Here is a 25,248-nt window from a genome sequence, read left to right as displayed (position 1 = left end):
TTGTACAAGATGCTATGGGGATTTTAAAATAAAGTGTGTGTAGAATCAAGTAGCCACAAAAGCAAGTGTTAAAATTTTAATACCATTGCTTACTATAAAAGGCATGCTCTTTCCATAGCACTTAAGTTGTCACCATTGCTGGGTAGAGCATTTCTAACTTCTTTTTCTACCATGGTTAAAAAAAGTCACAGATGGTATTTCATGCTATTTATATAGTTTTTATATGTTTTAAATGATTCAGAAATATTGATTAATATTACAAGGCTTTATCTACTGGCATTTTTATGCTATAGGTGGAAATTAAATGGAACAGATGTTGACATTGGTGTGGATTTCCGCTACAGTGTTGTTGAAGGCAGCTTGTTGATCAATAACCCCAATAAAACCCAAGATGCTGGAAGGTACCAGTGCATAGCAACAAACTCATTTGGAACAATTGTTAGCAGAGAAGCAAAGCTTCAGTTTGCTTGTAAGTAGCAATTACATTGTGTGCAAATGTTACTCTGAATTTTTATACCATTAAGCCTTTAGAACAGTTTCTTTTAAAAACCAAATAGATTTTAATTTGTTGTATGATCTTTACCTTTTCTTCATATTTGGGAAATACCTTGTTTATAGGATAAATTGTAAATCTAAGTGGAAAGATGTATTCTGCTTTTATAAGGATTAAGACTGATTATATGATAGTTTGTTAGAGGATTCTCTGTACATATATAAATTCACACGCACACAAATTTATATATGTATAAATTTACATACACAACAAAATAACACACATAGATACATACACATTATAGAGTGTGTATAAGCAAGCAATTGAACTGCCAGTAATAGTCATTTTGAGAAATGTTTAACCATAAAGTTTAGAGTTGCAACAAATTTTGCTAGTCTATTAATCCTATAATTCTCCTTTTTTTTCTTATTTTATAGATTAGGAAAATTTTTAAAACAACTATAACAACAACAGTAAGCAGAGGCAAAGTGTTAACTTTTATACTATACCTTTTATATTTCCAGCTTAGAACATTTAAAAAACAAATTGCCATCTCATAAGACCATCATCTAATAAAAGTTCATGAGCATATGAAAGAAAGTGGAATTTAGAAATAGTAAGTTGAAAATAAAATCCACAGGGAAGAGCAGTGAGTACACATTTGAGTATAGATGCCTTTGAGGATTGATGTGCAGTTACATTTTTAAGGGTTTATGTATTTGCATATGATTATATATTTCCAGTATAAAATCCCAACTCATACAGCAGTGCATTAATGTCAAAGGTTTCATAATTACAAAGTCTGTTGGCAGTAACACTGTAGAATATTCTCATTAACAAAATCCTCTCTGGGAACTCAACATCAAATATATCTAATATTCAGTGCTTAATCTATTATTGCCGTCACGTGGCATTTTTGCTAGTTGAGAAATGAATTTTCTGAGTATTAGGTATATATAGGATTCCAAGATTATTTTGTTGGTGAATATCTCCTGATATCTTCCAAATATCCTTAGGTGTACAGAATAATAGAAGGATTATATGTCTGATTGAATGCTACAGAACCAAAATGTTTATTTCTCCCGGTCTAATGCAAGTCTATACTTATTTTTTTAGGAATAACAAGTGAATTCTGTTGGATTTATTTAAAAAAATAAACACAGACTCATTGATTCTAAGAGTAAGGAGATCTCTACACTCAATTAAACTTGTACTTCTTTGATTTTTGGATTCCATAGTATAAGAAAATTTTTAAGATAGCAATAGTAACAACAAAAATTAGAGGTTGACATAGAACTGCCAACTCTTGATTTTCTAATTTATGACATTTAAAAAATAAATCACCAACTCTTAAGGCTATCCTTTTGTAAAAGTACAGGCATTTCTATTACCAGAACTATCTAAAAAACAGAATATCATATTTGAGAGTGGTCATTTAATTAGATTCATTTAGCCTAGGAGAAAGCTCTATCACTCATTTTGTGGGTGACTGAGTTGGCCTGAGGACCAGGGTTTGGAGTCCACCTTACTTATCCCACTAAAATATATTATGTAGGTATCCTGCCACCATCAAAATCTGTGACTGAGCCTTAAAAATTCTAAAACTAGAGAGCTCACCTATTCATCACAAAGCATCCTGATCCATGGTAGACTGCTCTAGTTATTCAGAAGTATAAAAACAAACGCAGCATCTCTTTCATAAAATTTTAACTAAATGTCTAAATTTCCATCACTCTCACTCCCCATGCTTACTGTGTGATCCTGGTTAGGCTTCAAATATGTGAAAATACAATCATGTCCCTTCTTTCCTAATTGTTGTCTTCTCCAGGCACTTAATCTACAACCATCTTCTTCATATCACATCCATTTTTGTTAATTTATCTATCAATTTATGACCATATAGAAATGTATCTAATTCTACGCATGTGCCTTGACCTTTGCAGAGGACAGTGGGAGCAGTAGTATCCCACAATGTGAACTTCTTTTTCAATGAATGCAGCTGACATTGATATTCATCTTTTCTTAAAGCCCCAGTCTCACATCTTAACCTTACATGAACATACAGTCATGTAAAGTCTGAGAATTGATTTTTTATGAATGCCTATTAATCTCTAGCTACCCAACCATGTTATTTTATTAACCTAAACTCAGAATATTATATTTACCCCTATTAAATTCACCTTCTGAGTGGTGACCCTTTGTTCCCTTACAGTTGAAATTGTTTTAAATCTTTTTTTTTAATCTGACATATTGATTGTCCTCCTACTTTAATGTCAGCAGAAAATTTGATAAGCATGTGTACGTTCAAATAATTGATATAACATGTTGACCAGGACAGGGCAGCATGCCAATACAAAATTTCCACTAAGATGAGATTGAACTTTTAAATCAATATTCTTTGCATACTCTTGTTCAATTAGCTACACATTTTCCCAAACATACTATAATTGAACCCCAGTTTTTCCTATGTGTTCTTAAAGCGGTGAGAATCTTTGCCACATGCCTTGGTGAAATCAAGATGTATTATTTCTTCAGCACCCCCTCCTACCTGGTCTCTGTGCATCTTCTCTAGATCTTCTTTAACCGTTTATCATAAAACAGGCAAAGTAATCTTTTAAACATGCAAATGAGATCATTCCACTTTGCTGTTTTATGCCTTCTACTGCACTTAGAATAAATCTCAAATTCATTACCATGGTCTCATTTTAATTTCTTGAAAATGAGAAACTATCTTTTGCACCCGAGCCTTGATACTTTCTTTTTTTTCCCACGTTTTATTTATTTGAGAGAGAAACAGAGAGAGAGAGGGAGAGAGGGGCAGACAGGGAGAGACATCCCAAGCAGTCTCCAGGCTTACAGCAGAGCCTGACACAGGGCTCAATCCCACAGCCTCAGGATCATGACCTGAGCCAAAACCAAGAGTCCGTCCACTTAACCGACTGAGCAACCCAGGCACTCCGAAGCCTTGATACTTTCATTGCCCCTGTCTGATATGCTTTTCTTTTTTTTTTAAATTTTTTTTTTTTTTCAACGTTTTTTATTTAGTTTTTGGGACAGAGAGAGACAGAGCATGAACGGGGGAGGGGCAGAGAGAGAGGGAGACACAGAATCGGAAACAGGCTCCAGGCTCCGAGCCATCAGCCCAGAGCCTGACGCGGGGCTCGAACTCACGGACCGCGAGATCGTGACCTGGCTGAAGTCGGACGCTTAACCGACTGCGCCACCCAGGCGCCCCTGATATGCTTTTCTTATGATCCTTCATATGCTCACGTCTCATGGTCCTTAATTCTCAATTTAGGTATGACCTCCTAAGAGAAAGTTTTCACATCATCCTGTCTAATCTAAGAAGTAATGCACATCATTTCTATTCTTCTCTGCCGCTTTCCTCCTTCCAGCCCGCCACTTCTACATAACAGCAGCCTCTGTTTCATTAGTAAGGACTTAATACAAAATAGAATGATTTTGTATATTTTTTCTCATTTAATTGTTACGATAGAATCTACATTCTAAGAGAACTGAGTCTGTCTTTCCATCCTTCTATTTGCAAAGTGTAGGACACTTTATATGTAATGAATAAAGGAATTATTTTATTAATTGCTTCTTTAGTGACACAACAAAGAAAATATATGCATAAAATTATTTCGGGGGTGAAGCATTTTTGTAAATCAAAACTCTTTATATTCTAATAATTTTCTAGAATCCAGCTTCTTGATCTTCATAGTTTTTAGACTTTTTTTTCTATTTTTTCTTAAGATGTTGCCTTTATTCAAAAACCATTTTTTAATTGTTTAGAGTAAAATACTTTTCTTGAATGATTTAAGGTGAAGCATGACAATTACACATTCTGAATGTTACTGAGTAACTTCTTTCACCCCAAGAATTTTCATAATCAGTGAGGGAAATAAAAGTCTTTTGATCATGCTTACTGTACTATAGTATGCAAGTGAAAATATTTCTTCATTTTTAATCCTATAATTTTATGGCTGAAATAGACCTTAAAAGATTCTTGGCCTATATCATTTTAAAAATGAAATTGAAGATTGGTGGGGTGCCTTGGTGGCTCAGTTGGTTAAGCGTCCAACTCTTGATTTTGGCTCAAGTCATGATCTCATGGTCCATGAGATCAAGCCCTGCATTGGACTCTGTGCTGTCAGCATGGAGCCTTCTTGGGATTCTCTCCCCCACTCTCTCTTCCCCTCCCCCAGTCATGCTGTCTTGCACACTCTCTCTCTGAATAAATAAATAAATAAATAAATAAACACTTAAAAAATGAAGTTTAAGATTGGAATAAATTAATTACTCATTGTTATTGACACAGTTAATCAGTGGCTACCAAGGAAAACCAGCCTCTGTTTCTAGTTCAGTTTACCCTTGCTTGCCTCTGCTTAAGACTCCTTTTATTTTTATTTTTTTTATTTATTTATTTTTTATTTATTTTTGGGACAGAGAGAGACATAGCATGAACGGGGGAGGGGCAGAGAGAGAGGGAGACACAGAATTGGAAACAGGCTCCAGGCTCCGAGCCATCAGCCCAGAGCCTGACGCAGGGCTCGAACTCACAGACCGCGAGATCGTGACCTGGCTGAAGTCGGACGCTTAACTGACTGCGCCACCCAGGCACCCCAAGACTCCTTTTAATTGGGGTGTCTGGGTAGCTCAGTCGGTTGAGCATTTGACTTCTGGTCATGTCATGATCATGCTATCCATGGGTTTGAGAGCCTGGAGCCTGCTTTGGATTCTGTGTCACCGTCTCTCTCTGCCCTTCCCCAGTTCATGCTCTGTCTCTCTCTTTCTCAAAAATTAGTAAACATTAAAAAAAATTTTTTAAGACTCACTTTGATGTATAAGAAAACATCCCTTCATCTTTATCGAACATGTCATACCTTCAAATGTCATTTTCATACTTTATATAAATTTATCTATAGGACAATCTTACAAGGTAGACATTGTGTATACATTATTTTTAAATATTTTCACACTGCTTTGTAGACAGAATTTTGTAATCTCTTGTATTTAGCAGTTTTTAAAAAATGAATTAATTTACATAACCAAAAAATCTCATTAATGGAGATGATGCCTCCGAGAACTTACCCCTCCACACCATTTTTTTTCATTCATTATCTTCAGAATAAAACTCCTTCCTTATTAAAAAGGCACTTTTTAAAAAGGCATAGAATAATTTAAGTCACTGTTGATGAGATGTGGACATTTTCATGAGCATACATATTGTATTGCAATATGGAGCACGTTTTGTTTCTCAGGCCCCCTGCAGTATTAAGCCATTAGCAGTCATTTCTCTTCCTGTCACAAGACTACCAATACCCCTTCTACTGTTTACTCCTTCTGTTATATCTAGGGCTACCAAACCTTATTGATTAATTTACCAGGGTCTACCCAGTGCCTGGCCCTTAGTGAACTTGCAATAGTAATAAGTGGATAGATAATAAGGGTGGATGTTAAGATCATCAGGCTATATTTGGGTCATGAGTTGAACCACTGAGTTCAAAGACTTTCTGTTGACCCTTTGGAAGTGCTTTGTAAGTGGGTGCAACATTTCCACCTTGAGGTTATGTAGAAGACAGTTGACATCTTATTCCAGATAAGAATACATGTTGGGGCAGGAGGTCTTTGTTTAAGGGGGAAAAAAATACGTTCATGTAGATAATGCATCAAACATGCCATCCAACTCCTGAAAACTTGGCCTCAGACTATGGATGGTCTCAATAAAATGTTTTAGGACTAGCCTTGCTTTAACTTCCCTTCCACCCAAGGAGAAAAGCAAGTTGAATCATTTTTAATTCTCACATAGGCAATTGAATCCGAAGATAATGCCAGTGGTGGAGGGAACTTTGTTGCATTATTCCTCAGCTTAATGGTAGGAATATTTCCAGACATTTTGTCTGTGTGGAATGAAGTGCTATGGCTCCATCAGCCTAGGTGCTCACTTCCCCAGCCAAGTATCCCAATCTAAATTTGCTTGAGAATCATTGTGCATGGTTATTCAGCAGGGCAGTATTTTTCTCAGACGTATGGACATTTTTAAAAAAAATTTTTTTAACGTTTATTTATTTTTGAGACAGAGAGAGACAGAGCATGAATGGGGGAGGGTCAGAGAGAGAGAGAGACACAGAATCCGAAGCAGGCTCCAGGCTCTGAGCTGTCAGCACAGAGCCCAATGCGGGGCTTGCACTCACAGACTGCGAGATCATGACCTGAGCCGAAGTCAGATGCTTAACCAACTGAGCCATCCAGGCGCCCCCAGGCATTTTTTAAAGTAAAATGCAATACACACTTACACACTTAGAAAATAGTCAAATAGGTATTAGTGTTTATTTTTGAGAGAGAGAGAATGCAAGCAGGGGAGGGGCACAGAGAGAGTGAGACACAGAATTTGAAGCAAGCTCCAAGCTCTCACTGTCCACAGAGTCCTACACGGGGCTTGACCCAGGCATGTGAGATCATGACCTGAGCCAAAGTTGGGTGCCTAACCGACTGAGCCACCCAGGTGCCCCTATCTATTTTTTTATTGTTTATTTATTTATTTTGAGAGAGAGAAAGAGAAAGTAAGGGCTGGTGGGGGAGGAGCAGAGAGCGAGGAGAGAAAGAACCCCAAGTAGGCTCCCCACTGACAGCATATAGTCCAACCCTGTCTCTATCTCATAACATTGAGATTATGATCTGAGCCAAAATCAAGAGTCAAATGCTTAACAAGACTGAGCCACCCAATTTGGGTGCCCCCAAATAAGTTGTTTTTTTTTTTTAATTGGCTGTGTGGATTTGAGAAGCTGAGATAACTATATTGCTTAAGTTTAGATAGAATGGAACATTGTGTATTGTTCTAGTTCACTTTAGTTGTCCTATAAGGTTTCTAAAACTCAGACTTCTCGTCAGCATTGTGCAGATAAGCATACTTACCTTTTAGGGTTGTTATGAAGATTAGATTATACAGCACATGCAAAATCCCAGAATATTTCCTAGCATGAGAAAACTAACTATAATTGCTTCTCTAATTTTCTCTTCTCTATCCTCTTTTTCTCCCTTTTCTGTCTCTTTAAAATAAGAACAATAACCAACATGTATTTATTTATTTTCCTGCATTTTTTATCAAGTTTTAGAGAATATGATTAGACACTTTGTTTACATTTTAAAGTTGTGTGGTTTTTTTTTATATTCCCAAAGTAATATATAATGGAAAAGATATATATATATATATATTTTTTTTTTTTTTTTAATTTTTAATTCCTATTTTACCCATCCTCCCACCTACCTCTCTTCTGGTAACTATCAGTTTATAACTAATATTTATTAAGAGCTTAGGTGTAATGGATAAGAGCACAAGCCCCAGAGTTAAATTCCCTGGTTTGAAATTTAGCCCCTGCTATAACCCTGTGACCTTGGACAAGGTACTTCTCTCTGTATCTGTTTCTTTCTCCATAAAATGAGGTTAATAACTTTACCTCCTTTGTTGTAAGGATCAAATAAATTAATACTGTTAAAATTCCTACGTCATTGTCTGGCACCCATGAAGGGTTTAATAAATGTTAGCTATTATTTTAATGTTTATTCTAATTTTACTAATCTGTATCTGATATTATGCTAAGAACATTGGAATATTGTCCCATTTAGTTCTCAGTATAACCCAAGATTTCCCTATAGATAAATGTATGTCAAGTATAAAAATGAGACTTGGAACAATGACCTGTTAGATAAAGATGAAGGTTAATAGACCAAAGTGAGTCTCAAGCAAAGGTGAGCAAGGGTGCACTGAACTAGAAGCTGTGGCTGATTATTTTTATTCCATAGGTGATGAATCTGAGAATTAGTGAAATGAGATACCTTTCACCGAACATGAAGTGGGAGGAAGAGAACCCATAGACACCTGACCATCCATTACATGGGATTTGACATACCTGGTTCCCCCATGACACCTAAAACTACACTTTCCTAGTAGAATTTATCTTCAAACCGTATATTCAAACCGTGATTGGTAACATATTTCCTTTGGAAACACAAACTTGGATTTTTTGATGTATTTTACAACCTTTAATATAATACATCCATCATTAATTTTTTGTTATTTTTAATTTTTTAGTTATATGCTTCCTTGATGTCATCATAATGTTGATTTACTGTTAACAACTAAAAGCATAATGCTGTGTACTGTAATTATGCATATATTTGTGACTCTAATTTTAATATAATTGGTTTCAGGTTCCATTATGAGAATAATTAATAACAGTATTTCTGCTCTAAAAGTTAATATGCAAATTTCCAATGTATTATAAGTAGGTTATAAAACATTCTTAATATTGATATTTTATGGTAAATAACCCTGGGTTGGTAAACTGTATATCCCCAAGCTGTCGACGACATATTATTATAAGCTTTCTTATTCCCATATCATTCCTCCCCTACATGTGAAAAGGATGCACTTTAATAAATATAGATTATTATGAACAGCTTCCAAGAGAATAATACAATAACTCTAGATTTTAGCCCATCAGACTTGATTGCTTCATAAATAGTGTTTGGGGCCTTCATTGTGGAAATTTAGCTGTTTTTTAACACTACAGATCTTCAAAACAAAAGACTTAACTTTATTTCATCATGTCAGGTTGTGGATGACTATAATTTATACATAAGTATCTCCAAATTGCTCATGGTAAAATTAAATTATGCAACGATATCCAGTCACCTGTCTTCTGTAGGGAAACTAGCATTGTCTTGGCCATGGGCAAGGTAGTGTTCTTTGAAGGAAACTCCTTGAGTGTTACCTATGCTGATCTCTGTTGGTACCTTGTCTGAGGTGGGAAAAGAAGCTAGATTGGTACAGTATGCATACCCTGCATATCTACCTCCTGAGCTTGTAGTAAGGGGAAGAAGATAGAAGACAGAAAAGATGATAAAAGAAGGATAGAGATAATAAGTAAAGGGATCCCTTAGGTGCAAAAGCCACTCCATCCTGGCCTCTCGATGACCTCAAGCAATGTATCTTTAAGGGTAAAGTAACTCAATAAACCAATCCATTCCAAGGTTAATTTCATTTAGCTTTAGCAATTATGTGGCAGCCAGCATTTTTTATGGTGAAAATATTTCATTGATGGACAGCAGCTGATTAGATGGTCTCATTGGAATAGATCTTTCTTATTGCTGCTACAGTATGCCTTGTCTGATTTCTCCTTAACTTGTGCACCCTCTGATAACTGCAGTGCTGATGGTAATAAAAATTAGAAAAAATGTATTAAATTTAGAATGTTGTACTGTGTTCAAACTGGGGCTTTTGGCAACCTGGTTTTTTATTCCTTGATTACTGCTTCTATTCACAGTAAATTTCAAATATTCATTGCTTTTAATATTCAATAATTAGTTTATCTTTCATAGCCAAAGAATGAAATGTGCAGTCAATCAGAACAATGGCTGGGGGTTTGATAGATGGCCAAACCCATGACTGGCTTGACTTATTTTTAATTAGGAAGTCTGCTTAAATAGGCAAACTTTTGTTTCTAAGCAATAAAATGTTGATGGATGACTGTTTGGATAAATAATTTGTGAATATTTAGATCAATTAAAACTTAATCAGCTGAGAAATATTTGGACAGTAAAACTGAAAATATTTATCAATGCAAGGCCTTTGATTCTTAATAAAGTAGTAAGTTTTCCTCATTTGAATAGTTAGAAGGATTTAAACCAAAACTTGCTGAGTTTCTGAAATAATTCTTTTAGTAGATCTGCCACTTAGTATAGTATACAAAGACATTACTGGTGAGAATTGGTGTCTCTGGAAGATTTTATAGTGTAAACCTTTAAGAACTAGTCAGATGCGGCCATTCTGTATTGGTTCTTAGTGATGTGGGCAGTTGTGAGTTGTGGTACAATTAATCATTGAAATTCACAGGTATACAAAATAATTGTCATGTGTGTTTTTTTCTTTCCCTTCTACAAAACCTATTAATCTACAGGTACTAGTTAATTATGGCCATTACTTTGTTAGGTATTTCTCCTTCCACTTATCCATAGTCCAATTTGGGGTCTATATGACTGATAAAGGGGGCTGGGAACTAAATGAATGAAGTATATAGATTTTAAAATTTTTAATGTTACTTTTTGAGAGAGAGAGACAGAGCGCATGTGGTCGGTGGTGCAGAGCGAGAAGGAGACAGAATCTGAAGCAGGCTCCAGGCTCTGAGCTGTCAGCACAGAGCCCTCTGTGTGGCTCAGACTCACAAACACTGAGATCATGACCTGAAGCGAAGTCAGACGCTTAACCTACTAAACCACCCAGGCTCCCTGTGAAGTATACAGATTTTTTTAAAAATCAAGAGCATCCTAAGAATATAGTTCACCTAGAAATTAGCAACCAAGACCAGATGGGGATCCAAAGAAGCTTACTCAGACAATACTTAAGTTAGTAAAGTTAACAATTTACACTTTGTACTTTAGTAAAAAAAATAAAAAGTTAATGAAATGTCCCTTTTTGTTTCCTTGTTTTAATTTAGTCAACAAATATTAAAATAATTTTGATTGTTTTTCAAGTTTAAGTTTTAGATAATGAGGTACAAATCTTACCTTCTTGCACAGCCTTAACTGTGCTTTACATTTGACTGAAGTTTTGGTGCACGATCAGTTAGGTATTGCCATACAGTTGAAAAGAGGAAACAGTTTCTGATTGGGAGAAAATGCCAACTATAAGAAGTCACTCAAATGTCACTGTCCATTCTTTCTCAAGATTTTATATTTGAGAGGTTATATGATGTTATAGAACAGATACGTATTCAGTTATGGTTTAAAATTCCCAACCTGATAGACCACCTCTAGTGGATTGAGTGGTAACTTCCCAAAAGGTGTGTCCACCTAGAACCTGGAAATGTTACCTTATTTGGGGAAAGGGTCTTTTCTGGTATAATTCAATTCAGGATCTCAAGGTGAGATCATCCAGAATTAAGCAGTCATACGCTCAATCCAATGGCAATATAAGAGACAAAGGAGGAGAAGATACAAAGGGGAGAAGGCGATGTGACTGTGGAAGCAGAGATTGTAGGGATGTAGCCAGGCAATGCCAAGGATTGCCAACAGCCATCAAGAGCTGGAAGCAAGAGAGACAGATTCTCCCCTAGAGCCTTCGCAGTGAGTGCAGCCTTGCTGGTACCTTGATTTTAGACCTCCAGCCTTCAGAATGTGAGAGCATACATTTGTGTAGCGTTAAGCCACCAACTTTGTGGTGACTTGTTTACAGTGACCCTAGGAAACTAGTAGACTGGCACATGTGCGGTTCCTTCCCTATTCTCTGCTGACTACTGTCATCAAGGAAAAATGAAACCATTTAGGAAATCAGACTGAAATGAGGTGCTTTTGTAACTTAGCTGTATCAGGGAACAAAGTATTGAGAGGGATAGCATTGCATAAATGTGGGATTATCTGTGCAAGTTTTGTGTCACGCCATGCGTTTGCCTCTGGTGAGCATAATGGCATTTTGAACATTACATAGTATGATTTGATGGAATAATGAAAAAGACAGCTACATAATTCAAAAAGTTACCTTTTCTTCAGCACTTAGATCTCTTGCAGTAACCCTCATAGTCCTTCTCTAAAACAGGCGGGATTGGTCCTTTCTTCATAAGGCAGCGATTTGAAGTGATTCAGGGTAGTCTGTTGGCCCCATACCCCTCTCTCTGGACTTCTTTTTTTCTAGGTCCTTTTGCCTGAATTTGACCCCTTTGTCTGGCACTCTAAAGCCCTAGAAACTAGCAATTATCACATTTAGAGTGTCTGACCTACCTGTGGCTGTAACAGTACCACTGTGGTCTCTCATGCATTATTACCTTTCGTGTTATGACATTTCTTTCTGCAAAAATCCCCTGTGCTAGCGAGGGCCCGATTCCATTGTCTTCCTAGTCAGCACCTTTCACTGAGTAGGCTCTAATCTGAACAAGCCATTTACCTCCTCTCTGACATGTATTTTATGCACCACACCAGCTTGTTTTTTACTTCACAGCTATAATACGTGATCCCTTTACAGAACAAAGCATGCTTTAATGTTCAGAGGTTAAATCTCAAATTCAGGGGCATCATAAAAGGGTGTGTGTGTGTGTGTGTGTGTGTGTGTTTTCAAAGAACTAAATTATGCTATTAGATATTATACCATAGATTAAATTCTTTGCTAACCACTAAACCCTGACTGGATGATACTGCGGCTCAGTAATTTATCCCTGATATATGTATTTAGGCTATGCATACTCCAGTTATGATCAGAGTATTAATTTGCTGCCAAACACTTGCATTGTTATTTACCATTAGCATTTCAGATTTGTTCATTTTTTCATGCATTTGCTGTCCACCATCCCCTCCACCAAACTCAGTGCAGTTTTTGCTATGAATAGTCTGTTAACTTGGCTTCATAAAATATAGATTAATTATACCTTAAAGGCCCTCCTTTAAGTAGCCCACATTTATTTTACAAAGCAGTCACAGGCAGCATGAGGGAGTCGACAAATGGATTTTCTTATTTTTGACCTCAGTGATTATTTTGTTCTACTTTTTTCAAATGTTATCACCAAAAAAATGAGGGCAGGTATATATGGATAGGTGTGAATAAGTATTTGTGGAGTGAGAAACACTGACAGAATATATGGATCAATGAAAGAGTATAAGAGAAATACAAATGCCTTGGGTTTAAGGTATGTGAGGTAATATCTTTTCATTCTATTCCATGAATTGGGAAGTATGTTTTTACATTTCTAAACCTGGGAGGTGCCCTCCATAAAGTTGTATGTTAACTATAGTTTCTAATAAAAAAATTCATTAAAGAATCATTGTTAGTTACTTTTCATACCGTGTTTTCTTTTGGTACCATCATGACTATCAAATTTCAGAACATTTTTATCACCTTAAAAAAGGAACCCTGTACTCATTTATAGTCACTCTCCTTTCTTCCCATCCTATTTTCTGTCTCTATGAATTTTCCCATCCTGGACATTTTATATAAATGGCATCATACAATGTGTGGCCTTTTATGACCTGTTTCTTTCACTTAGCATAGCATTATCAAGGTTGATCTATATTGCAGCATGTATCAATATTTTATTTTTCTTTATGGTCAAATGGTATGCCGTTGTATTTGTTGATGTAGGGGTCCAACTTCATTCTTTTTTATCTTTTATAAATGATTCTTTTTCTTTTCCCTTCATTTTTTTTAAATTGAGGTATAATTGACATACAACATTGTATTTCATGTGTACGCATAATGGTTGAATATATGTATATATTGAAAAGTGATCACTACAATAAGTCTAGTTAACATCCATCACCGATAGTTGTAGAAAATGTTTTTCTTATGATGAGAACTTTTAAGATACACTTAGCCACTTTCATGTAAGCTATACAGTATTATTAACTATAGTTGCCATGTTGTCCATTACATCCCCATAACTTAAATTTTATAACTGGAAATTTGTTGCCTTTGATTCCTTACACTCAATTTGCCCACCCCACCCCCCACCCTCCCTTGGCCCTGCCTCTGGCAACCACAAATCACTTCTGTGTATTTTTGAATGTGTTTATTTTGTTCTTTGTTTTGTTCCTTTTTTTTAGGTCCCACATATAACTGAAATCATATTATATTTGCCTTTCTCTGTCTGACTTATTCTAGCATAATGCCCTCAAGGTCCATTCATGTTGTTACAGATGGCAAGATTTCATTCTTTTTTATGGTTGAATAATATTCCATTGTGTATATACCACATTTTCTTGGTCCACGCATCTGTCAATAGACCCGAAGGATAGTTCCATATCTGGGCTGTTATAAATAATGCTGCAATGAACACAGAGTGCATATGTCTTTTTAAGTTAGTGTTTTCATTTCCTTCAGATAAATGCACAGAAGTGAACATTTTCAATCATATGGTAGTTCTGTTTTTAATTTTTTAAGGAATCTCCATATTGTTTTCCAAAGTGGCTGTACCAATTTACATTTCTACCAGTTTATTTCCCCTCCTGTCCGCATCTTTGCCAAGACTTTTTATATCTTTTCTTTTTGATAATAGCCATCCCGACAAGTATGAGGTATTATCTCATTGTGCTTTTTGATTTGCATTTCCTTGATGATAAGTGATATTGAGCATCTTTTCACGTACCTGTTGGCCATATATATGTCTTCTTTGGAAAAAAATGTCTGTACAGAATTGCCCATTTTTAAAAAAAATCAGATTGTCTTTTTGCTTGGAGTTGTTCTTTAGATATTTTAGATATTTACCCCTTATCAGATGTATGATTTGTAAATATCTGTAGGTTGCAGATACAGTAGGTTGCCTTTTTGTTCATTAGGTTGCCTCATTCAGTAGGTTGTCTTTTTGTTGTTGTTGATGGCTCCCTTTGCTGTGCAGCAGATTTTTGGTTTGATGGGGTCCAACTTGTTTATTTTTGCTTTTGTTCTCTTTTGTCGTCAAATTCAAAAATCCTCACCAAGACCTATGTGAAAGAACTAATTCCCTATGTTTTCTTGTAGGATTTTTATGGTGTCAGGTCATAATGTTCCATTTTACATTAATCCATTTTCAGTTAATTTTTGTGCACGATGTAACATGGTTGCCCAGTTTCATTATTTTGTATGTTAGTGTCCAGTCCTCCCAATACCACTTACTAAAAGACTGTCCTTTCTTCACTGTATATTCTTCCTACTTTGTTGTAAACTAATTGACCTGTATTGGTGAGTTTATTTCTGGGCTCACTATTGTGTTTCATTGAGCCATGTATCTGTTTTTATGTCAATACCATACTGATTTAATTATGAGAGTTTGGTGATATAGTTTGAAATTGGAGACAAATTCTTTTGTAATGTGGATATACATTTTGTTCCAACATCATTTGTTGAAAGGTGGTTCTTTCCCCCGTTGAATGATTTGCACTTTGACCATAACGCTATGATCAAAAATCAATTGACCATAAATATAGGGATTTATTTCAGGGCCCTCAGTTTTATTCTATTGATTGATGTATTTTCCTTATGCCAGTACCACACTGTGTTGATTCCTGTAGCTTTGTAGTAAGTTTTGAAATGAGAAAGTGTCCATTAATAGTTTCTTAAGACCAAAGAAAAAAGATGCACATAGCCCATTATCTACAGACTTCATTCTGCCTTCAGTATCAAATTGTGTGTTGTCTAATCTTAAATAACATCACATTTTGAGCCTTGACATTCTAATCCACTGGTTTCCTCACACTTGAGATGGAATTCATTTGTTCTTATTCCTCTTCCCAGGGTCTCAGTTCTAATTTTCCTCAAACAACCACTCAAACAAGAATGCTTGTGATTTCTTAAGAGCTGTCTCTATTTTACCACCCAAGCACAATCTAAATCCATAGAGGATAAATATTTGTCTTTAAGGCAGTGAAGCTCTAGGAGAACTATTCAATTAGCAACCAGAACATTTAACAAAAATTGGGTGGCACATCTCCTTTCCTAACTCTTCCAGGAACGATAGGGAGATAATTGTACATTTGCAAAACTTAGTGTCCCTTACTGAGTTTTCTCAGGACAAAGAATACTCTTGACCCAAGGTTTGATTTTAAAATGTTAATTTTCCTATTCTACCAGAGTACTTTATAATAAGTCATTTCTCCTAAGTTCACTTAGATCTTTCAATACTCAACTTGGCTTTGTATCTGCTATTCTCTGGTATCTACCACAAAAACACGTATGACCTTGAGAAAGTTTCTACACTACTCTGAATCTTAATATCCTCATCTATAGAATGAGCATAATGATGGTATCTTGGAGTAATGAGGATTAAATATGTCTAGGAAACGTACCATGTTTGTTTATGAACATTCCTTTATCTGTTCGTGCATAGACTGTACATTAACATGTGGGTGCTCCAGTATTTATTATGAGGTACTAGAATTCAGCGTATAGTTTTGTCTGGCTCTCTAAATAGTCCATATATAACCAGAAAATAGAACTGGCTCCATGTTTCTATATTTTACTCAACATTAAACATGGCTCTTTGTATCTAGTAGATGTTATAAGATTTCTAGGATATCTAAGATGTCTAGGAAATTAAACTTCATTTTACTCTAACCAACCATTTATCCTACATATAATTCAACATCAGTAGTCATAACCTGAGATTTTCTATTAAGTAATTAGCTATACTGTCAAAAATTGTTAATTTTTCTACATATTTGAAAAGTTAAGTACCTTTGGAAAACACCACCAAATCATCCAAGTCAGTGCGTTGTGAAAAATTGAATTATTGATACTTAGTGTGGAGATTTTTTTTTCATATGTTTTATTTTCCTTCTTTCCATAAATAATTAAGATACACCAACTAGGTAGTAAGCAACTGTGTTAGATGAGGAGGATTCCTCAGTGAACTACACAAATAGGAAGTTCGTATCCATCAAGGAAGACAGATACTGAACAAGTAACCAGCAGTATGGTGAGCGCTCACAAGGTCGAAGGCCTTGAATTGTAAGGAATAAAAGACAGAATAAGCAGCAGCAGAGAGAATGGGGAAATAGTTTGAAAGTAGTATTTATTTGTAAGGTAGTTTATTAGATATTGAAGGAGAGGGGTACATGGAAACAGCAAGGCATTTCAAGAGAGGAAAACACAGATAGCATTCATTCATTCAGTTTTTTTCTGAGTCTCCACTGTGCTGACCAGGTAAAGAAAGCAAGACCCATTCCTTCATTTTATAGGGTTTGCTTTCTAGTGGGGGAGGAAAATGTTCTTCGAGTAATTTTGCGAAAAATAATCACCAACTGAGATAAATGCTGATAAAATGTCAGTGGTACTGTAACATTTGTAACAAAGAAAGTAAACATAGACAGAGGGTATTAAGAAAAACTTCACTGACGGGCTCCTGGGTGGCTCAGTCAGTTAAGCATCTGACTCCAGCTCAGGTCATGATCTCGCAGTTTGTGAGTTTGAGCCCCGTGTCAGGCTCTGTGTTGACAGCTCAGAGTCTGGAGCCTACTTCAGGTTCTGTGTCTCCCCTTCTCTCTGCCCCTCCCAGGATCATGCTCAAAAAAAATAAAAGAAAAAGAAAAAGAAAATTTTCACTGAGGAAATGATTGTCAATGAGATCGGAAGGATAAGTAAAGATTAAAGGGGAAGCATTTTCCAGGCAGAAAACAACGTATGTGCGAAGGTATTGTGGTAGAATAGTATATGGAACATATAGGGAAGTCATAGTAGACCTGCCTGTGGCTGGAGAACACAGAACAGTGGAGTGAATGCATTAGAATAGGAGATGGTGATAGGGAATGAGACAAGAGAAATTATTTATTTTTTCTGTGTTTTTATTTCAGGACTTCTTTGGGTCACTGTACTTAAGCATGCCACTTTACTGGCTGAAGATTAGGAAAATTGTATATACTCCTATAAAAGATGTTCAGTGTTACAAATTCTGTGTGGTGTTCAGTGCCCTGGGCTTTATATAAATGCAATCATCAGTTCCCGGGTCTCAAACCAGTCACCTGTAATAACTACAGAGGTAACAATTCATACATGATTTGCATATGCCAGGTACTAAAATGTAATTTCTCCCTTACAATCCTTACCCGATTCTGGACACATGTATTCTTGATATTCCTATTTTGCAAAAGAGGGAACGGAGACGTGAGAAAGTTGTATAACTTGCCAGAGTTCACACAGGTGGGAAGTGGAAAAGCCAAGAGCTGATTCCAGGTTATTTAATGTCAATACATATTAATCACTACACTACACTGGCTCCCTGTTATTTCCACTAAGTGAAAATGCATCTTTGTCAGAGGCGATGATTTGGCCAAGAAACTCAGAACTGAGTTTGGAACATGATGCTAATGAAATAGCCGGACTCAATTTCTAAATGCCGTGTTGTTAAGAAACCGATACTTGCGTTCATATGTGTAAAGGCAAAGCTGTAGTTTGTTCATTATCCAGTAGTGGGCAGCCATGAGTGCAGTACAGAGAGATATATAAGATTTCAGTACCACTAGTATTATTTGTTATCCCCAGGTTTGTACACAGATATGAGAAAGATTGAAAATGCCAAGAAGTCAGCAAGAACCCACTTAGGTGGCAGTGCTTAGAGCAGATAGCTCACACAATGCCATTGGTGCTCTTTCTGTCCCGATTAAGAGGACATTTCTCCTGGTCCCCCTTCCTAGAGTACTTGCCTCACATGGTTATTCTAAGTAATAGAGAATAGCTACAAAATATCTGATGTATAGTAGAAATGGGGAACGATGTGTATCCATGTAGTTAGACAGCTGATCAGGTTATTACTTTAATGGCTATTAAATGTGTTTTTAGTTTTGTTTAGCAGTTTTTAATAATCATCAATTAAATATGTTTAAGTATAATTAAATAGTGTTACATCATGGAGATTTTATATCTTTGCATAGCTGCACATAAGATCCTTTGTCTTTCTGTCTTGGGCTCTAGTTTTAAAATAGGTGCCCATGGTGATCATACCATAGATTTATAAGGCAAGTGCCACCTGGAGAAACCTAATTCCTTCCTCCATAAATCTCCTTCATTGGCCAAAAAAATACATAAGCGCTTGTTAAATTTGAAACTGATGCAAAAACAAATATTTAGTGACTAGCTCTTCAGTAATGACACTGTACCCACATATATAGAAACTAACATTATTGCATACCAAGAAGGACAAACCACCAGCTTTAAAAAGAGAACACATTTAATGAACTTAGGGATTTGGGTGGTGGGAGAGTAGGAACCTTTCAGAATTTATCTCCTGTCTGTAGCTTTTCCAGTTGAATCCTACTTTTATTTTTCCCCAAGGGAGGGCATCTATTATCACCACTTCTTCCACATCCATTCAAGTCCAAAGTCCCAATAAGGTGCATCTGGGCAGGGGGGTGGGCATGCCGAGTTCAAACGTTCCATGTTTCTAGCATGCTGGCCCAGTATTGTCTTTTTCACACTCTCTTGATTTTCGTTATTTATCACTTTCATAGTTTATCATTTTATCCATCAGTCTGTTTTGCTTGTCAACCCCACTAGAAAATCCACCAGTGCCTTGCTTTGTTCAATAAAGTTTTGTTGGGTTAGCAAGCTAGTAAGTCACTCTACATGGAAACCAGGATCCCAAAGAGAAGCCGGGAGGAGTGGCAACTTTGAGATTTTTAACGTTTTAGAGCTAAACGTGGAAAATAAATTCAGAGACCAAGATGAATGTCCTTTCTTTTTGGAAGAGATGTGATGGGGGGAGGATGGAAATGGGGATCTCTCAAAACTTATTTATTTTACTACCAGATGATTATCATGCATGTGACTTTTTGATCAGAGGTATGATGTAACACTGGATTGACAGTTCTCCTACTCTTACTGAGCTGCTGTCTTATGATTGAGTTTTAAAATAGACCCATTGGAGAGAGCCAAAGCATAAGAGACTCTTAAAAACTGAGAACAAACTGAAGGTTGATGGGGGGTGGGAGGGAGGGGAGGGTGGGTGATGGGTATTGAGGAGGGCACCTTTTAGGATGAGCACTGGGTGTTGTATGGAAACCAATTTGACAATAAATTTCATATATTGATTGATAAATAAATAAATAAATAAATAAATAAAATAGACCCATTGTTTGCCTCAGCTAATCAGGACCTAGTTAGTGTGTCTTGAAAAAGGAAATTTATGCAAGTGTTCTGTATTGCCTTTAAAAATTTTTCATTTTAGGGCTACTGGGTGCCTCAGTTGGTTAAACATCTGACTCGTAGTTTAGCTCAGGTCATGATCTCACTGTTTGTGCAGTCAAGCCCCGCATCGGCCTTGGTGCTGACCACCCAGAGACTGCTTGGGATTCTCTGTCTCCCTCTCTGTCTACCCATCCCCACTTGTGCTGTCTCTTTCTCTCTCCATATAAGTAAATAAATAAAATAAAAATAAATAATTTTTCATTTAGTTGGACCATTGATAGAAAATAGAGATAATAATTAATTCATGTAATATTTCAAGGTGTAAAATGCAAGACCTATTGGAGAAAAGTTCCTGTGTGATAGTACCAAACTGGAAATCCCAGACATCTGAGCCCCTTACTACCTCTGATTTGCTCTGTGATCCATATCATAATAATGATAAGAAACAAAGTCTGCAGTGTGAGTTCATTGGTGGTAGCAACCTATCGTAATATCCGAGCAAGGAACACCTGTGTAGACAGCAGATGCTCAGTAAAAGCTCTTAAATAGGCTGCCCTCTTAGTGTCTATGTATTTTTTTCTCTTTAATTGGCTAGATGGAAGAAGAATTTAAAATATCGTCACATAGTAGTGGGTATGTGATGCCAATTACTGTTTTCCAACCAAATGATGAAGTTAAAAAATATTTGCATATAAATGTTACATTGGGTTGAAGTTTTTAAATACTGAAATGTAGGTAAAATGGTCAAAGTGTGGCACTTGGAGATGAACCAATGTATTACATTTGTGGATCCTTCATATTTATTACTTTGAGTGTCATTGCCATTTCCTGCTGGAAATTAAGCATCACAAATGGTTTGTTTGACCAGGTGGCCTTGCTGCCTTGAAAATGAATGGTGAATCCGGAAATATAAATTATAATCACATCATAAACATCCTCCTCTTACCCTTGGCGATGAAATAAAATAGTGCATTTTAAGCTTGTTTTGAAGGTTAAGCAGAAAATCTTGTCTTGGATAATTAATATTTCAATAAAAATCAATGTTGCTACAGTTAGCAGGTAGGTAATCTAGCTAATTGGCTCAATATTAAATTTGTTAACTATGAGTTGTCTTGTAGCTTAAATTGTGTTTGCAGAAAAATGGAAATCGGTGAGGTATTTACTGAATTTGTAGCATGTCTTGTTAAGCCAGCTCTAGAGAGCTCATGATACAAATATGGAGGAACATAGGAACTTGTCCTCAGATTGCTGCTAAAACAATCCTTGTGATTTTCCCTAACTGCTCTGTCATGGCACCAAACACTTTAACACTAAGGAAGTTTTTACCCTGTTCACAGAATGTATGTTGTCCCTTTTGCTTCACTCCTTCACTTTCTCCTTGGTAATCCAAGATGCCATTTTTACACCTTGGAAAAATAACTAATAGCTAAATTGTCTATACAATTTTACTATTTAGAGAGCACTTTCAAATCTCTTTCTTTTGATCATTACAAAAGTCCCATAAGGTATGGTTTATCATCATGATCATCCCCATTTTATTCACTGTGGAATGTGCAACTCACAGATGAGAAACAGCTTCCTCAGGTACTTTGAGGTTTGTGTCACTGTTGTGACGCTACTAGTGTCAAACCCAGGAGTCAAAACTCAGACTTCTGACTTCAAGTCGTGATGTCTGTTCACCACACCACATTGCTATTTTCATTTGAAATGAGCTCCTTTCTTAAACCAAAGAAATAGACCTTTACTAGCTGGGTCTGACACCTGTCAATATTTTGTGAAGATACCTTCAAATGCTGGTTCCTGAAACTAGTCTAAGATGAAATTGTACTATGTATTTTCAGTAACACAGAGTTTAGATAAAGAACAGGTATTCTCCTGAAATTATGCACTTCCTATAATTTTTAATGTTGAAAGTTTTCTTTTTCTTTTATGAATTGATAATAGTGGAAGATGGTGGAGGTAATGATAGTAACTTGTATTGAATACTTAGAAACATCTTTGTTGATTTTGTGTACCTCTTTTTTTCCCTTTAAAATTCTATTGGTTCATTAAATCCTAAGTCTGTACACCAGCAGCGGATGGAAGGGGTGTCAGGTAAAAGTGCTTCTCTCCTATAGCTTAGTTCAGTCCTTAGAAATCAGCAGCTGACTCAAGGGTACCAGCAAGACAAGCACACTTTCTGTAGGCCTCAATGCCTGTCATTATGGTGTTCCCTGGAGGCCATCTCTTGGACCTCAGCACCTGTAGTATTTTCAAGGTTAGATTAATTATGTCCTGTTACTGAAGAAAACAAGAGTGGCTAATCCATCTCTTTTCATTTAGTTTTGGAGGCAGCTGTTAGAGATCTACAACCACTTAGGATGAGGCAATGTTGCCTTTTAAATCCACATACCTCCCCATCCTTGAACCAGGCCAATATATTGTCCCTTCTTTCTGAGGGAGGAAACACATTGTATAATCCTTCTTAAGTCTGGCTCCGTCAAAGACAAAGAATCATAAAAGCTGCAGACTTTTGTGGAACATCATCTCCTTTTTTCCAGGTGTTTCATGCACAACTACTACACCTGCCTCCCAGCACTGATCCATAAGGATTAAGCAAAGTAAACAAACACAAATTATCCAGAGTTAATCAATGGAGTGGACTCAGCAAAGTGATGTGAAATTCAAGTGTCATGTGACTAAGAGTTGCTGTTTGTGAAGCTGATGCAGTGGGAATAGCAAGACTTTAAAAGCAACACTCATTAGACAGTCAGTGTTCAGAGGGATTCTGTTGCCAGCTGAGGCACAGGATGAGGGACTCTTCTACCGAACATGGCAGATTGCCTCCAGAAACACAGGTGATACGTACCCTACTGGTATAGACAGTGTGTTTTATGGTGTTGTCCTTATTTGGGGGGGTTTGCTTTTCTATTAAAATTTCAGATGAGAAGCAAATGTGCTTGTAAAATACTGCTTCTCTCTCACTGTACTGTCGAGAAGCGCTGAGTGTTCTGGAATTCAAAGAGCATGATCGAGTCTGACACATCTTCCAATGGTTTGTTTTCAAAGTCAGCACTTCAAGCAAAATGCATATAGTTAAAATTTCTGTGAAAATTCCCTTAAATCACGGGTATATGTGCCCACATTAGGACAGGCATGTTTTTTTTTTCTTCACCAGAATCAGAACATGTAAGTAACCATTTCCTTGGTTTAGTATCAAATGAAAAAACTAGCTTGAATTCAGAACTGTGTTGTGTGAAAAATAGATAGTTTTAAATGCTGGAAAACATGGCAAAGTACTCCCTCTATGTGAAGCTGGTAAATAATGAAACTAAGTAATAACATAGATTTGGGTTCCCTATCTTTAATGCAGTATGGACATTTGACCAAGCAAGTGACATGATGGGTAGAATTGTCCACATTGTTTATGTGGCTAGCTCTTCTGTGGCACTTCTGCTACCCCACTGCGAGGCATCTGACAAGCTGTTTTACCTCTCTAAGCCTCAGTTGTATTCTAGGAATAACGGAGGTGATGTCAACATCAATGACTCCCTTAAGGATCCACTGAAACAAAGTATGTGTGACTATTTCCTCCCAACTATAGAAGTAAGACATGCCATGTTGGAAAAAGAAACTAGGAAAAGATCTAAAGAAGAAAAGTTACAAAGGAAAAATGACCAAGAGGGATCTTGCACTCTAGTGGGAGAGAAAGACAAAAGGTATTAATAAATTATTAGTTCCAGAATTAATGTGTTAAATGAAAAGACAGCAAATGTTATGGAAGCGTGAAGGAGCAACATATAACCTACTCTGAAGTTGGCTCCGCAAAGAGATGATGGCAGAGCCTGGTCCTAACAGATGGTTGAAGAGGCCAAGAGAGTTGGCAGGGTGTTTCATGCAGCAGGAGCTGCAGAGGCAAGGAAGCCCAACATCAGAAATATGCAGGGCACATGCCAGTACTCCATATCTCAAGGTTGTCAAATATGAAGTGGGGAGTGACAGGCCTGGGGCTGGAGAGAGTTAAGGATCAGGTCAGGCAGGGTCTGTTAGATGTACCAATGAGCTTGATTTAGCCTTTTGGTGAGTGATGATTTTGAAGGGCTTTAAGAAGCAAAGTGACATAATCAAGTTTGTGTTTCACAAGTTGATTACTATGGCTTTATTTTGGAGGGTACATTTAAGGGACTGGAATGCCAGAGCTTAGGAAAATACTTATGATAGTGTTTATTATTCCAGGCAGGAAATGGTAAGAGTCTATCCTAAGACACAGGCACTAGAATTAGAAAAGGCATATTTGGAAAATATTTATGAGGTGAAATCATTAGGGTTTGGTGGATGGTATGGTTGATGGTGGGGAGAGGGCATGAAGAGTATAGAATGACTTCCAAGTTGCTGTCTTGTATGGTGGGTTCCCATTGAGTGAGTTTGGAAGCAGGTTAGGGTTGGAGATTGGGAAGGTGGAAAATTTCAAACATACCAAGTTTTACGATACAGCATGCAAAGCTGGATACTTATGAGTGTGAAAAAGGCCATTATAAATCATTTTTCACGACAATAAATATAAACCACAACTATCTCAGGAAAACTAAGATCTAAAGTCGCCTTATCCATAAGACATTTAAGTATGTATATCTATGCAAATCAGGCTGTTGAATATATGAGGAAAATACATCTGCAGGTTTGAAGGTTTGCAGTAAGTAGACACAAGCATGAAGGTTAGAATTAATATCATGAGCGTGTATTAGATTACCCATGAGAGTGTATCAGAAAGAGAAAAGAGAAGCAGGCCAAAGCTACCATGGAGAACACTGGTGTTTAAAGGGTAGGCAAAGTTGAAAGATCCCATAAAGGAGACTGGAGGGGAGACACACAGGAGGTAGGAATTGTAACAAGGCAGAGAGCAAATGTACAATGCAGCAAAGAAATGAGAAATTAGATAAAAGAAACCAAAAATGCCTCCTGGATCTAGCAACAGAGAGTTGAGTTTTGCCAGAGTGATTTCAGGTAGAATGGAGGACAGTATCCAGATGAAGGTGAGGTATGCATGGAGTGAAGAGTAGATGGGAAGGAAGGAGGTAGAAGAAGCAAGGGCACACTGAAAGAAGGAGAGAGAAAGACAGGGACATAGGTAAAGGAGTAT

At 36.7% G+C, this 25,248-nt stretch overlaps 1 protein-coding gene across 8 annotated transcripts in view; it reads left to right on the top strand.

Moving 5' to 3' along the window:
* CNTN4 (contactin 4) overlaps window positions 1-25,248 on the top strand; it is a 914,517-nt gene that overhangs the window by 618,221 nt on the left and 271,048 nt on the right. For all 8 annotated transcript variants that reach the window (XM_058726189.1, XM_058726188.1, XM_058726182.1 and 5 more), the window contains one exon: window positions 294-469. In XM_058726189.1, coding sequence (XP_058582172.1) covers window positions 294-469 — 176 coding nt within the window. The remainder of the gene's footprint in view (window positions 1-293; window positions 470-25,248) is intronic.

This window comes from Neofelis nebulosa, chromosome 4, assembly GCF_028018385.1.
Source record: "Neofelis nebulosa isolate mNeoNeb1 chromosome 4, mNeoNeb1.pri, whole genome shotgun sequence".
In the NCBI taxonomy this organism is placed as follows: Eukaryota; Metazoa; Chordata; class Mammalia; order Carnivora; family Felidae; genus Neofelis; species Neofelis nebulosa.
The sequence above is the reverse complement of the archived record's forward strand: the minus strand, read 5'-3'. Positions and strand labels throughout refer to the sequence as shown.